This window comes from Corythoichthys intestinalis, chromosome 18, assembly GCF_030265065.1.
Source record: "Corythoichthys intestinalis isolate RoL2023-P3 chromosome 18, ASM3026506v1, whole genome shotgun sequence".
In the NCBI taxonomy this organism is placed as follows: Eukaryota; Metazoa; Chordata; class Actinopteri; order Syngnathiformes; family Syngnathidae; genus Corythoichthys; species Corythoichthys intestinalis.
Genome location: NC_080412.1, coordinates 14,603,919 through 14,618,846, shown reverse-complemented (window position 1 = coordinate 14,618,846; position 14,928 = coordinate 14,603,919). Strand labels below are relative to the sequence as shown.

At 39.6% G+C, this 14,928-nt stretch overlaps 1 protein-coding gene across 1 annotated transcript; it reads right to left on the bottom strand.

Moving 5' to 3' along the window:
• Window positions 1-127: 127 nt before the first annotated feature.
• On the bottom strand, window positions 128-14,880 carry pitpnab (phosphatidylinositol transfer protein, alpha b). The gene is made up of 12 exons (XM_057821940.1): window positions 14,659-14,880; window positions 12,782-12,812; window positions 8,795-8,940; window positions 8,164-8,255; window positions 7,241-7,248; window positions 6,998-7,072; window positions 6,678-6,761; window positions 6,525-6,602; window positions 3,864-3,974; window positions 3,662-3,784; window positions 3,505-3,589; window positions 128-2,833 (listed from the first exon to the last, which is right to left on the bottom strand). The coding sequence occupies exons 1-11, from the start codon at window positions 14,673-14,675 to the stop codon at window positions 3,542-3,544; spliced, it is 813 nt and encodes a 270-aa protein (XP_057677923.1). The 5' UTR covers window positions 14,676-14,880; the 3' UTR covers window positions 128-2,833; window positions 3,505-3,541.
• Window positions 14,881-14,928: the final 48 nt, after the last annotated feature.

Genomic DNA, 14,928 nt, shown 5'->3' with positions numbered 1-14,928 from the left:
CTTTACCGACTAAAGCCTGATTAATTTTGCTATTAGTGCTCAATGTGCGTGTTCGTGTATGTGTGAGAGACATATTCACATATTTGAATCTGATATTCACACATGGGGAAAAAGCAACAAAATTCACTTCTTTGCTCTTTTCTTTTTGTTGTTTTATTCATTTCCTCAATTCACGTTTCCAATGTACAATGTGTTATTGGAAGATTAAGATGACAACAAAAAAAGGCACAAATCCACAAGAAAAGGTCAAGAAAAAGCAAGGGGCAAGCTTACATACGAGTGAGATAGTCGTCGGGGCATAAAAACTCTATTTGAGGGTGTTGTTGTTACAATTCCGGCCTTTCAATCGGAAATAAATGTTAATTCTCAAGTGGCTTTAGTGATTTCCCTCTTAGCAATGTTTGACTTTGAATGACAACAGCACTACGACAACATTTAAAACAAAGAAATAAAATGTTTTTTTTTCCCATAGAGTCCTGCAACGTGGTCCTTGTGTGGGGAGTACGGTACAATCCTTTGTGGTGGTCTGAAAATGGATTCAAAGTTCTGAGAGTTGATGGCGATTGTGTTGTTTATTTTCATCCTCTTTTTTTATGACTCCACAAATATCTTTCAGGGTTCTCGACATATTGAACAAAACAACTGAATCGTCTCGCTCGGACATTTTGTACAAACATGTACAACATAGTCACAGCACTGAACGCCACACAAACACATGCATGTACGCTCATGCACACACTGCAAATACATTAAAAACATTTTTGGAATTTATTTCTTTGTCTTCATTTGAGTGGGAGTTCATAAGACTGTCATAATTATGACATATGAACATGAACACAGTAAATGATATCACTTTTGATGCAATATTTACAGGAACACCTTCAGTTAGATCTGAATGGAAGCTGCGCCTAATATTTTGGTTGGTGATGATCAAAATATTAGGAACGGCCTCCTTTCAGATCTAACTGCAGCTGTTTCTCTCAACTTTGCTTGAAAATGGACATCATTTATAGATGACAATTGACTGACTGTATTGAAGTTGATAAACGAACCGCAGTTACTTTCAGAATGAGCTGTTTTTTCATTGACCACACCTAACTGGCATATTTCCACTAAGAACACTGACACTAAGAAATTAAATCAACAAACCTTCCTACTGTTAAAACGGCTAACATGTTATTCCAGAAATTTATTGATTAGACTAAACAAAGTTGCTAAAAAAAAAAAAAAACGTCTTTTATATTGAACCCACCCTGACTTTGGAATACTACCACTTCCATCACTGATACTCAGGAAACACATCAAGAACCTTCCTACTGTTAGATCAGCTTAATTTTTACTTCATAAATTAACAGCAATCGAATGACTCAATGCCAGGAATTGCCGTCTATTGCCATCAATGGCAGTCAGTAAGTTAATGACATCTTCCATAAGCATTCGTTCACGCCCATGACAGGTGTCATGTCATAATTTTGACAGTCTTATGAACCTATATTAAAATTACTGCATGTTTTTAAAACTCCTTGAAACAAAAAAAAAAAATGTTTTTGGGACGTTTTAGTTGTCATGGCAGTTATTGCTATCACTGGATAAGCTCATTTATCCACTGGAGAGAAGGTGACAAACTGAAGCCGAGTTCCGTCATTCAATATCATTTTGATATCAACCGTATTATGACATAGTGACATCTATGTCACAAAATACAGTTAACTCGATGGCTGCCATTGACGATGACAGACGTCCAATCCATTTGAAGTCGGAGGGTTGGCAACGAATGAACCCATGTGATAAACCCCTTTTAATTCACAGCAGAAGGATGTAAAAGAGACACATGTTTGGACGGCTATCATTGTTAAAAAATATTTCTTCAGTACACTTCACAACATTCGACAATAAAAAATGAATGGTACTTCATTTGAAAATTACCATATTTCCCCTGGAAAAACATTGGGAAAAGAGTGCTAAAGTTCATATTTTCAGGGTGGATACAAATGGATTGGACGTCTATTGCCGTCAAAGGCAGTGAATGCGACTGTTTTTGATAAGCGGAGGCAAAATTTTGCCAAGATAAACATGAATAAGTACTAAACTGTGCTTCTCGGTAAAAATGGATTTTAACACTTTAATTAATTTATTCATGGAGAGTATGTTTGCTTCATTTGGAAAAAAATACAAGATCACACCCGCACGCACAGACACACACACACAATGTCACAAAGCAGCAGAATATTACCAGGGGAAAAAACAAAAACGAAACAGAACTTTTGACCAAACAAAGACACACTAAAGGAAATAAAAGATGAAAAATGAAACACATAGCAACTGGTGGAGAGAAAAAAATGTCCACAGAATTACTGATAAAATCATATTAAAAACCCTGTTGTTATATATATATATATATGTAATGTACAGTATATAAATACTGCATTATTCAATACAATAACTAGACCCCACTCCTCACCCGCCATAATGTGTATACATGAAACAACATCGGAATCGCTTCATTAAATCCTAAATGGCAGAAATGAATAACTCTCTGTGGTTTGGGGAATGAATCATTGAATAAATGGACCTATTGATTTTCTACCAGGCACCGGCCAACGGAGCCGTCGGTCAACGGTGTGTGGGTAGGGAAGGGCACGAGAGATGAGGGGTCCAGCTCCAGAAAAGCGGGCAGTACTGAGCGAGAGGTCAGGGTTGGACCCGGTAGGGAGGGGAGGGGGGGGGGGGAGGGCGATGGCCGGATGTCGCGTGGTCTGAGACAGGAGGACGTCGTGAATCGGCTGGTGTCTGGGTAGTTGGGTCTGTAAGAGAGAAAATGGGGGCTCGCGCACTGTAAAAAAAATAAAAATAAAAAAAAATAACACATTACATTCACGTACTGGCAGCTGTGGTTGCCAGATTTTTACACTCATTTAACTCAATGGCTGCAATTGACGGCACTGGACAGCCAATCCATTTTAACTGGGAGGGGCGAAACAACGAACATTGAATAATATAAAAAAATTCAATGATGATTATCAATTGTTAAAAATAGTATAATAATTGCTAATATTTACGTTTTTTAAATGACCAAGAATAGTAACGTGCTCTTTAAAGTGTTAAAGGTCTTAAGTGTCAAATTTTGAATAGCTTATCAATTATAGTGATCGTAATTGTTATGTTTTATGCTGTAATTGATATATTATCAGCCTCGATGGCAGTGACGTCATATAACACCTTTTCTTGTTGTCCCCCCACTGTTGTCTTGGCAGTCAAACGTGCCAACTACTGAGCTATTAGAGGCTATTAGAAGTGCTGTGGGTGTACAAGTAGAAGGTTAGGGAAACACTGACTACCAGTCCTAATATATTGGACGTCTAGAGCCGCCAATTGCAGCCAATGAGTTCAATTCCTGATAATGGGTTAATTTTGGCTCGCTTGCTCCCTTGAATAGCATGAAATAATCAAGTTGTCGTAAACCCATCAAGCTTCTAATGTATTAATAATGAAGCTAAATTTCACCTGATGAGCAGCAGCATTCACTGTCTCAGGGTAGACCTCAGTCCTCTATGGCTACCATGCCTTTCACAGGGTCCTTCACTCGCATCTATAAAACGAGACACACCCACTGAGAAAATTCCACTACCTTCACTGCGTCCTTTCCTCCTTCCTCCCTAACCTCGTCCAGTTCCTTGCGTGTCTCCTCCTCCATGCGGCGGATGTCCTCCATGTTCAAGTCGATCCACTTGTCGATCCAGCAGAACAACTGACGGTGAAAGTTGGTGAACAGGCGCTTCTCTTGCTGCGGACGTATACCAAGGAAAGTTAATGGTGAGAGAGTCCAGGGCGGCCGCTGAGCATGAAGCGTGGACAGCGCCGACCTTTTGGATGAAGCTCTCCACTTTGTTCTGCAAGCCCCACCATTTGAACTTGACTGTAACCAGCTTGTAGGCACACATGTGTGGGCAGTCTTTCTTGTTGGGAAGCTCCTTCTGCAGGGACAAGCACACATTTGTCAATTCGACAGCAATAGTAGTCAAATACTTTCATAAATTAGCAGTGAGGCAGCTTGGTGGATAAATGCTTAGCACCTCTGCCTCACAGTTCTGAGATCAAGGGCTCAATCCTGGGCTCTGAAGATCCTGTGTGGAGTTTGTGAGTTCTCCCAGTACCTGTGCGTTTTTTCTCCGGGTACTCCGATTTCCTCCCACATGCCAAAAACATGCAATGTCGGCTATATTGAACACGCCAAACTAGGGATGTCTCGATCCGATCACGTGATCAGAAAACTGGCTGATCGCGCAATTTTTCAGATGATCAGAATCGGGTAAAAAGGATCGGGTTTTTATTTAAAAAAATATATTGTTGTTTTTCTGTTTTTCTGGTTCATGCTCGTACAGCGCCACAGCCCCCCCCCCGCTAAGCAGTGTGGTCAAACCGCCCAGCTTGCATTTGGTACTTAAAGTCAGGATTTATGGAGGATAGCTGGGGAAAATGGCTGCCGCTGTGTCTGACCACACTCGAAGTTGAGGACGTTGAGGACATCTACTTGTTCATCACGCTGATGGCTGTGATTCTTCTGCAAGGGCTCGGAGCCCACTGGATTCGTCGGATATCATGAAAGTGCTGGAGGGCCAAAGGAAATCAGTGGAATTGACCACTACAGCCGTGAGCACTATCACTGGAGTGCACGCCTGCCTCAACAAGGCCTGTGACGACATATCACAGGTGAAGAACGAGCTAAGCTGCATCCAACATTGCCACAACCAGAATGGAAATGAAAATTACCACAGAGCTGCGCAACCTGGAGATGATTGTTCGTCGGAACGCAGCAAGGAATGAAGACCGCGACGAGGAATGAATCAACTAAAGGAGGTAGCAGATGCGGGCTGCCATCTGTCCTCAGCTATCCTTTATCAACTGCATCGAATCAACAAAATGAACTAACTCACACTGAACTATGAACTAATCCACTGGACCGAATCAACAGAACGAACTAATCGCTGTGATTGACAGTGACTATTGGGAAGATGAACATTTACACAATCAAGGGGAGGGAAAAAAAAGACAAAAAACTTGTAATCATCACACAATCTGAAATGTCAAAATTGTTATTTGATAATTTGCGTCCTATGGTATACTGGGGACAGGATTTAATAAGCTTCGGCTTCTCCCGTCAGCACTTTTCTTTTCAGATTTAATTGAATGTAAACACAAACGAATGCTGTACATTTGGATTGTTGCCTGTACACACCTGAAAAGGAAATAAACAAATAAATACAGTTAACGATGATTGACAGGTTTGTAGCTTTGATCTTGCCGGAGAAGCTTGGTCGCTCTATAATCATAGGCACAAATGTGTAAATCAGTGGTCTCCAAACTATTCCACATAGGGACGCAGTGGGTGCAGGATTTCACTCCAACAAAACAAAACCACACCTTTTCACCAATGTGGTGTTTAATAAGTGTAATCAGTTGATTGCAGTAGGTGCTGCTTGTTTTAGTAGAAACCACATTGGTTAAAAGGTGTGTGCTTGATCGGTCTGAACAAAAACCAGGACCCACAGCGGCCCTCAAGGACCGGTTTGGAGACCCCTGGTGTAAATCATCATTGAACTTGCATAAGTGTGCTGTGGCACCTCATTGTGTAAGTGAGAGGCTGTTCTCAGCAGCGCGAATGGATTTGAGTGGACTCACTCAAAGAAGCATTAAATGAAGACAAGCATTTTTCTGCATTATTCGTGTTTAAAAATAATTCACATTATGAATGGGGCACGGTGGGACAGTAACATGTTTTGAACTATTGTTTAAATTGTTTTTTTTCGTTGTCGGGACATGGTATCGGCAGATTCTTAAATCAGGTGACTCGGACTCTGGTGTAAAAATTTGTGATCGGGACATCCCTACTCTAAACTGTCCATGGGGATGAGTGTGTGGTTGAATGGTTGTTGTGCCCTGCAATTGGCTGGCGACCAATTCAAGGTGTAACCCGTCTACTTCCCATCGTTAGCTGGGATAGGCTACAGCACCCCCACTACCCTTGTGAGGTTAAGCGGTACGGAAGATGAATGAATGAATGAATATATTTTGCTTTATGATGTAGTAACCATAAAGCTTAGAGTGCAAAGCAAGATCTAGTATGAATGACATTCATATAAAAGACAGTACGCAAACCATGATTTTTTTTTAGACCTCTGATAATGGATAAAATAATAATAATAATAAACCCAATAACAACAATAAACATGCATTCATTCATTCATTCATTCACCCCTCCCAGTCAATGGTTTGAACATCTAGCGCCATCAATAGATTGGACATCTAATAGTGATAAACTCATTTCAATTCACAGCAGAAGGATAAAAAGTGCCACATGAGTGAACGGCTATAATCGTGAAAAATACTGATTTTGACATTTAAAATATTGTAGTGAAACATGACTGCTCATTCTTCAAGAATTTAAAGGGATTCTTAAAAGTTTCATTTTTTTAGTTGGACCTCCACTACACGACAAAATAAGGCTATATGACGAATGCCCGTACCCGCCAGTCCGGTCCAAGAGGGCCTCGTCCAGTCTTCACTGACTTGTACCTGCAGGGATCCTCCTCTGGCTTGTAGTCCTGCCAAGACAACCGACACAAAACATCAGCACCCTTTAAAGTTCACCTCTGTGGTCTCCAAATAGTTCCTCAGACCTTGGGCTCTACTTGGCTTCTGTCGGCGATGTCAATATAGACTACGTCCACCTTCTTCCAGGTTTCTGCATCCAAACCGTGCACCTAAAACAAAGACACGGGGAGTTCCGATAACTTGCAGCAATTTTTCAAAATGTAAAGACCTTCTTGAGTTTTATGAATGCCCTCTAAATGGTTAAACTTGTTTTGAGCTTTCTCTTCCTTAACAACGTGAGCAACAATAAAATAAAAAATAAAAAATCTGAGATAATATTTTTAGGCCATATCGCCCAGCTCTAAGCATAACTTATAGGAAACTATATTTTTGACAGTGTGGTTACATTGTCCTGGCGTCCTAGGTCAGGTTTGTGCCACGTCTCAATTTTGATCAGGAAGTTCTCCTTCATGTATTCATTCTGTCAAGCGGGGAGAAAAAAACCATTGGAGATGGCAATGAAGAAAAACACACACTACACAGTCACGCTGCCTGACTACCATTGCTGTCTCTAGGAGATCAAATGTCTCTTGTCAATTTTCAGGTTCTCTCAAAATGTATTTTCAGATGACATTTACTTTGTACTTACAGTGATGACTACGTGTCCCGGTGGATGAGAGCAACCATGGAAAAAGACAGAAAAAAAGACAGACGATTGAGGGATTTGAGGGAACACGACACTTGACAATATGCGGAATATTGGTCTCGTATGTGTGTGTATGTGCATGTGAATGTGTGTGTGTTTGTGAGGATCAGGTGATTGCATGCCTCTTCTCTCTGGCTGGACATCCAGTAAATTATTCAGGACCTCCATCAGGGTACCACAGTGGCATAAAACCAAGCTCATGTTATACAGTACAGGCGTATAAGGGTCACAAAAAGAAAGAAAAAAAAAAAAGGCCTATGAGAATAAAGTCACAATATTTTGAAAGTTTTAACTTTTAATTTTATGACATTTAAATCTCACCTTGTAATATTACGAGATTAATGTTGTAATATTTCAAACTTTTACGTACATTACATAATATGTATGTATGCAGCACGGTTAAGTCGTAATATTACAAGTTTATGTAGCTTTACGTAATATTACAACATATAATATTTACATGTGATGCTCACAGTGCATGCTGGAGCAGAAAATTAAAAACACAAAAACCCTCACACAAATACACAAAAATATACCATTAGATTCATTCAAAGTTAGGTAATATTAGGACTTAGCCGTGCTGCATTCATACATATTACATTAAGCAGGTTTAGTTAGAAAATCAACCTTATTCTGAAGTCATTCCAACTTTTATCTCGTAATATTACGACATATGACTTAAAGCTTGTAATTTTATGGCTATATTCTCATAGAACTATTTTTTTCTTTCTTTGTGTGGCCCCAACACTTATTAGTACAGTATGTGTGAACATATAACACCATATTATTAACCAGTGGTGTGTTTACACGCAAAGTGTACACTTAAAATGTTGTTGTCTTTTTACTGTGTAAAATATTTGTGGTACCTGTGCGACAGTATGGGTACGCGTTCCAGGCTTTCTCGTGGATGTTGAGGGCTGAAGCAGGAGCTAACATTCTGACAAAGGACGGCACTTTACTGCAGGTAAAGAGTGTTTGGGACAAGGTTTTAGAAGATGAGTTATTGCAGAACTCTACATATGTTGGATCAGTAGAAATATATTGCCTGAGAGTGGAAAATTAATTGTAAGTTTGTACTATATAATGTTGAAATGTCGATGTAATGTGGACGCCAGATTTCAATCATAATTATTTATTTAAATTAATCATGATTTTTATTTTTTAAATATATATAGATATTTACAAATAAATACAATTACCGGTATAAATAGATAAAATGTTAAAATAAACAAAATCAAAATGGCCCCAATAAGTCTACTCATGGCTACCAAATTTCCTTTTGCAAAGTTAGTGTATTTATGCTGTTTCTCGGAAAAATTGCAATAAAAATGGTATCTTTAATCCAAAATAGCAACCTTCCTGTGCCATTTCGGCATTGCTCCTAGTCTACGTATGATATATGTTATTACTAAATAAAACAATTTTGTTCTAACTAATAATCCATGGGTTTTTACAGGTGGTGTGAAAGGGGTTTTGGATTAACATGAATGGTCTCACCTCTGCAAGTGATAGATTTTGTGTGTGTACTGCCCCTTCTCTCCATCTTTCTCATAAGGCTCATTTTTCAGCACCTCCACGCCTTCGCCGCCTCCCGTTTCGTTCTTGCTGGCCTCGGCCACCGAGTACAGCTGGCCCACTTGGTACTGCCGAGGGAGACAAACTCTAATGTGGCTTCTTTTTTAGATTGATTGTATTTTTTCTCAATCTTTTATCCCCCCCAACACCCCTCCCCATCCACAATTGCTGATCCACAAACAATGGTGGCCTTTCTTTCTTAATCGCATCTAATCCACCGCGTGCGTAACATTGGCACAAATCTGGACCCTCGGCTAGGCGAGGCTTGAGACCGAGTGGTTCCGAGACCTACACTGTAAAAAAAAAAAACATGCTGACATTTTGGTAAAATAATGGCAGCAGTGGTTGCCACTTATACCATGTTTTAAAAAAGGGGGAAACCGTTAAATGTCGATTGTAAAATTAATAACAAACTAGCGTAAAACAAACCCTATATATGTATAGCATTTGTTTTATATCAAAAGACTGTCCAATGTACAGTTGTATGAAAAAGTATCTGAACCTTTTGGAATTTCTCACCTTTCTGCATCAAATGTGATCTTTTTCATAATCACACAGATGAAAATACAGTGTCTGCTTTAACTAAAACCAGACAAACATTTATAGGTTTTCATATTTTAATGAGGATAGCATGCAAACAATGACAGAAGGGGGAAAATAAGTAAGAGAACCCTCTGCCTAAGGAGACTTAAAGAGCAATTAAGACCCGTTTTTACCAAACATTTTAAGTCAGGTGTGTGCCCAATCACTGTGGAGTGATTTAACGCTGACGTGCCCACCATAAAACACACACCTGGTAAGAAATGTCTTGATGAGAAGCATTGTCTTATGTGCATCATAGCTCGGTCAAAAGAGCTGCCTGAAGACCTGCGATCAAGGATTGCTGATTTGTGTAAAGCTGGGAAAGGATACAAAACCATCTCTAAAAGTCTGGATGTTCATCAATCGAAAGTCAGAGAAGTTGTCCACAAATGGAGAGAGTTTGGCACCGTTGCTTCTCTCCCAAGGAGTGGACATCCACAAAAGATGATGCCAATAGTTCAGCGCAGAATACTCAGAAAGGTAAAAAAGAACCCTAGAGTGTCTGCTAAAGACTTACAGAAATTACTGGCACAGTCCAATATCTCTGTGCACATATCAACTATATGTAAAACTATGGCCAAGAATGGTATTCATGGGAGGACTCCACGGAGGAAACCACTGCTGTCTAAAAACATTGTTGCTCGTTTAATGCTCGCAAAAGGCACTTGGACACTCCACAGATAATTTGGCAAAATATTTTGTGGACTGATGAAAACAAAGTTGAATTGTTTGGGAGTAACACACAATGTCATGTGTGGAGGAAAAATGGAACAGCTCAGCAACATCAACATCTCATCCCCACCGTGAAGCATGTTGGCGGGAGCATCATGACTTAGGGCGGTTTTCCTGCCTCAGGGTCTGGACAACTTGCAATCATTAATTGAAGAATTAATTCAAAGGTTTATCAGGATGTTTTGCAGGGAAACCTGAGGCTGTCTCTCAGACAGTTGAAGCTGAAAAGAGGATGGATGCTGCAACAAGGATCTAAAACACATAAGTAAATCATCTTCAGAATGGTTTTAGAAGAAAAAAATACACATTCTGGAGTGGCCAAGTCCAAGCCCAGACTTGAACCCTATTGAGATGCTGTGGTAAGTCCTAAAGACAGCGATTCATGCCAGACATCCCAGGAATCTGACTGAACTAAGGCAGTTTTGTAGAGAAGAATGGGCCAAGATTGGTCCTGATCGATGTGCCAGAGAGATCTGCAGCTAGAGGAAGCGTCTGGTTGAAGTTATTGCTGCCAAAGGGGGGATGGGGCACAAAATATTAAATGTGATGGTTCACTTACTTATTTTCCCCCTTTTGTCATTGTTTGCATATTATCCTCATTAAAACATTAAAACCTATAAATGTTTGGGTGGTTTTAGTTAAAGCAGACACTGTTTTTTTCATCTGTGGGATTTGGACAATGATCAAATCACATTTGATGGTGATTTCATGCAGAAATGTGAGAAATTCCAAAAGCTTCAGATAGCTTTTGATACCATCACATATGTACTGTATGTGTAACTGAAGATGTCAACTGAGCTAATAGTATAGTCTGTCTTAAAATGCCAGTTCACTCTAATAATCTCTCAGGCAGTCATGCTTTCCTAACCTACAACCTGTCCACATACAGCACTTCCTCCAGTTGCTCTGTAGTAGCTCAGTAGTTTGAATGTTTGACTGCCCAAAGAATGATGTCAACAGCGGTTACAAAAATCTAACATATAACATACCCAAGCACTATGTCGTTTTTATGTGTATTTTAAGGTTTCCCCATTTTTTAACAGTAAGATTGTGGCAAACTCATCTGCCAGTATTTTACCATAAATCTAACATTTTATTATTATTATTATTATTTTTTTTTTTTTTTTACAGCGTATTTGACGAATACAGCAAGTCAGGATCATTGTGTTCTTGATGTGGTTTGATTATACAGTTCGGTAAGCCAAAGTTACTATTCACATTTGTCTCTTCAGACAGAACTCAGCACAGCTGCTGCTGGTTTTAAACATTCAGATAAATAGAGGACGACACATTCTTTCAATATGAACAATCCTATCCAATATGTATTTTATATTTTTTTATATTCATGTAACTCTTTCAGTGCCATTGACAATGAAAGACGTCCACTCGTGTAATGTCCAATCATCCTCTGCTGTGAATGTCAAGGGTTTTTTAATAAGCAGACATCCAATCCATTTGAAGTAGGAGGGTGGTGGAACATTCGTTCATTCGCTGTCAACCCTCCCACTTCAACTGGATTGGGCGTCTTGCGGCGTCAATGGCAGCCAATCGTTTTAAAAACCATAAACAACACAAAACCGCTTCTTGAGAGAATTTCAATGCAGGTTTTGTAGCTCTTTCCTCCTCTCGGGAAAAGCTCGAAATCACACATTTGTGTATGAGTGGTTCTGGTAAACGCGAAGGTCAAGGATGGAGCAGAGTTGCAACTCAGTCCTTCAGGCTCTTCTCCGCTTAGTTTCGTGTTGGCACAAAAAGGAAATAGGATGTACTTTTACGAGCCACCGGAGACGGACTTAAAGCTTTAAAAGCAGTTCGATTGAAGACGCGTTGTTGTTTAACGCCAAAAAAAAAAGCGTATGTTTGGAAGGAAACCAAGTGAACTACTTATTTAAATTGAAAGCGTCCTTGCACTTTGTAGAGATTAGTATTGTCATGATTGTAAACTTTTTAACTCGATATTGATATTAAAATAATATACTTCATACTATTTTCATAACTCTATATATAAAAAAACAAAAATTAAATGTTATTTTTTTATGACCAAGGAACATACAAAAATATCCCTCATTACTTTTACATTCAGAGTAGAGCAAAAAAAATTTACATTTAAATTTCTGTTGACCTGTATTAGTGCTAAACAAATCTTAAAAAATAAAATAATGTCACATATTATAGCAATATTTAAGGATATTACTGTGCAACATACTCAAGTGTGTGGATATAAAAAACAAACAAACAAACACACAAACAAACAAACAAACAAAAAACCCACAACAGTTCCATTTTTGGAGGGAGGCGCAACAGCGACTATACGTTGATTGAGTATCAATACTTTTCGCAAATAAAGATCATATCCAGATAGAACATTTCAGTATCAACACTTAAATACTGTTCAAACTGTTTGACAACTCGAAAAGAATAATATACCAATGTCATATAAAATATTCATCCAATTTCAACACTTATTATCCTTGATATGATCCAGGGTGCTAGATGCTATCCCTGATGACTTAAGACGAAAGGCGGCCCACACCCTGAACTGGTCAAAGATGATACATGTAATTTCCGATAATATAATAATAATGCAAAGCTTACCTCCTCCACAGAGATAGGTAGGATCACCCGACTGTGGACAAAAAAAAGAATAAGACCATTAATATAAAAACATTGACAAGAACAATGCTTGTAGACTGATAGACGCACTCTCAAAAAAGACCGCAAACAGTAAAAGCAACCACCCTAACCGTTCGCCCAGTTTGGCATAATCCCGCCTTCCGTTTCCTAATCTGTGGCTCGACCCCAAACTGACACAGCTGGTGTTTGCGGGACCATCCGAAAAAAAACAAAAAAAAACGGCAATGATCATAATTGAAGCTCAAATACGTGCAGTAAAAAACTATTGTTGGATCTTGATCTGCGGACTGTTTGTAACTCATTGCCTGCCATTGACAGCGATTGACATCCAATCCATTGAGGAGGGGATTGCTGGCAGTGAAAGACCAAGTGAAAGTCCAAATGTATTGGACGTGTATCTCCAGCAATGGCATTGAAACGTTATCATCATCCTTCCCTGTTGTTTCAAATGGGACATCGATAGTCATCAAAATATTAATCCTGCATTTGATCGGAATTATTTTGACAGGTGTGAGCATGTAAACAATAGACACTGACCGTTTTCAACGCTTTTTCATTCGATTCCAGGCATTGCATGTCAACACCCCAGCAAGTGTCTGTGGCACTTTATTGATTAACCCTTTATTGGGTGCTTATTTAGCTCACTAGCATCCATTGACAGCGCTAGATAATCCACTTGGACTGGATTTGTCAATCCACCCTTTATAGTAAAAATGGATAGAATAAAACATAATGAACATATAATAAATAAATAAATAAATAAATATAAACACTTGGTATATATGTATAGCAAATGTTAAAATTGTGGCTTATACATCACCCAAAATGTAACGTCCACATATGTGGACACCAGGTCTTCATGACGCTTTTTTCCCATTAACAAAAATAGGCACTTGTCCAATAAAGGACTAAAGTCAGGAGTAAAAATAAATGATGAATAAATAATCAAAAAAAAAAAAAAAAATTCACATGCCATTTGTGTGGCGGTGGTATTTTATTGATTAACACTTGCAGTGCCATTGACGATGATATAGACATCCAGTCAAGTGGCGTCAAAATATCCTTCTGCTATGAATTGAAATGAGTTTGTCACGAATACACATCCAGTCCATTTGAACTGAGGGATGTGAATGTTCATTCGCTGCCTCCACTTTAGTTTATAACTAGTAGACGTCCAATCCAGTTGAAGACAGAGGGTTGGCTGCAAATGAACAAACGTTCATTCACTGCCATCCTCTTACTGCAAATGGATTGGACGTGTACAGCCGTCAATGGCAACAAATGAGCGTGCAATCAATGTACAATATATATATATATATATATATATATATATATATATATTTATTTAAAAGAGAAAGTAAATCAATGTGATCATGCCTTTTGAAAAAAAAAAAAACTGGGGGCTGTTCTAAGTATGAAGAGATGGCCTTGCCCTTGTTGCCAGGCCTCAGATCATTTTCAGCATCTTACATTACTGACAAGGCCCTCAGAAAAAGCACACAGTGCCAGTTTTTCCCTTGCTATCGCTGCACACATTCCTCCAGAGTGGCCTCGTGAGGGTTTCACCTTCAACGTTCATCAAGAACATGGAGGAGGAAAGGAAGTACATGTTCAAGTACAGGGGATATCCGTCTTTTCCGCATTTCCTTATTCTGTTTGTTGCATGTGCGGTTTGTGAAGGGCACAGCTGCACGTGAGAATGATGATGATGATGATGCAACAGCCTTCAGCATCTCCCGCGCTTCATGCGGTGGAAATATGACATCCACACCACCCTCCTCCCCTTCATTCTCTCATCCTCAATGTCGCGCGCGCACTCACGGATATAGGCTACTTACAATTCTTTGATGAGCATCGTTGGCCAAGTGGATGTGTCAAGGCTTCCCAAAAAAAAAATGCGTCGAGGCCCGGTTTCTCCTTTTCTTCTTGATCGCCCGCTATGTCATTCTAGCTGCACGAGACGCCGACTGGCTGCTGCCGTGCACGATGACTTCCTTCCTGCGCGCGGCCTGCTGCTGCTGCTGCTGCAGGAGGGGGACGCCGTGCGTGCATGGGAGGGGAGGAGGTGACGACGGGCGAGTCCATTTGGGCCATCAAGAGAGGGGGGA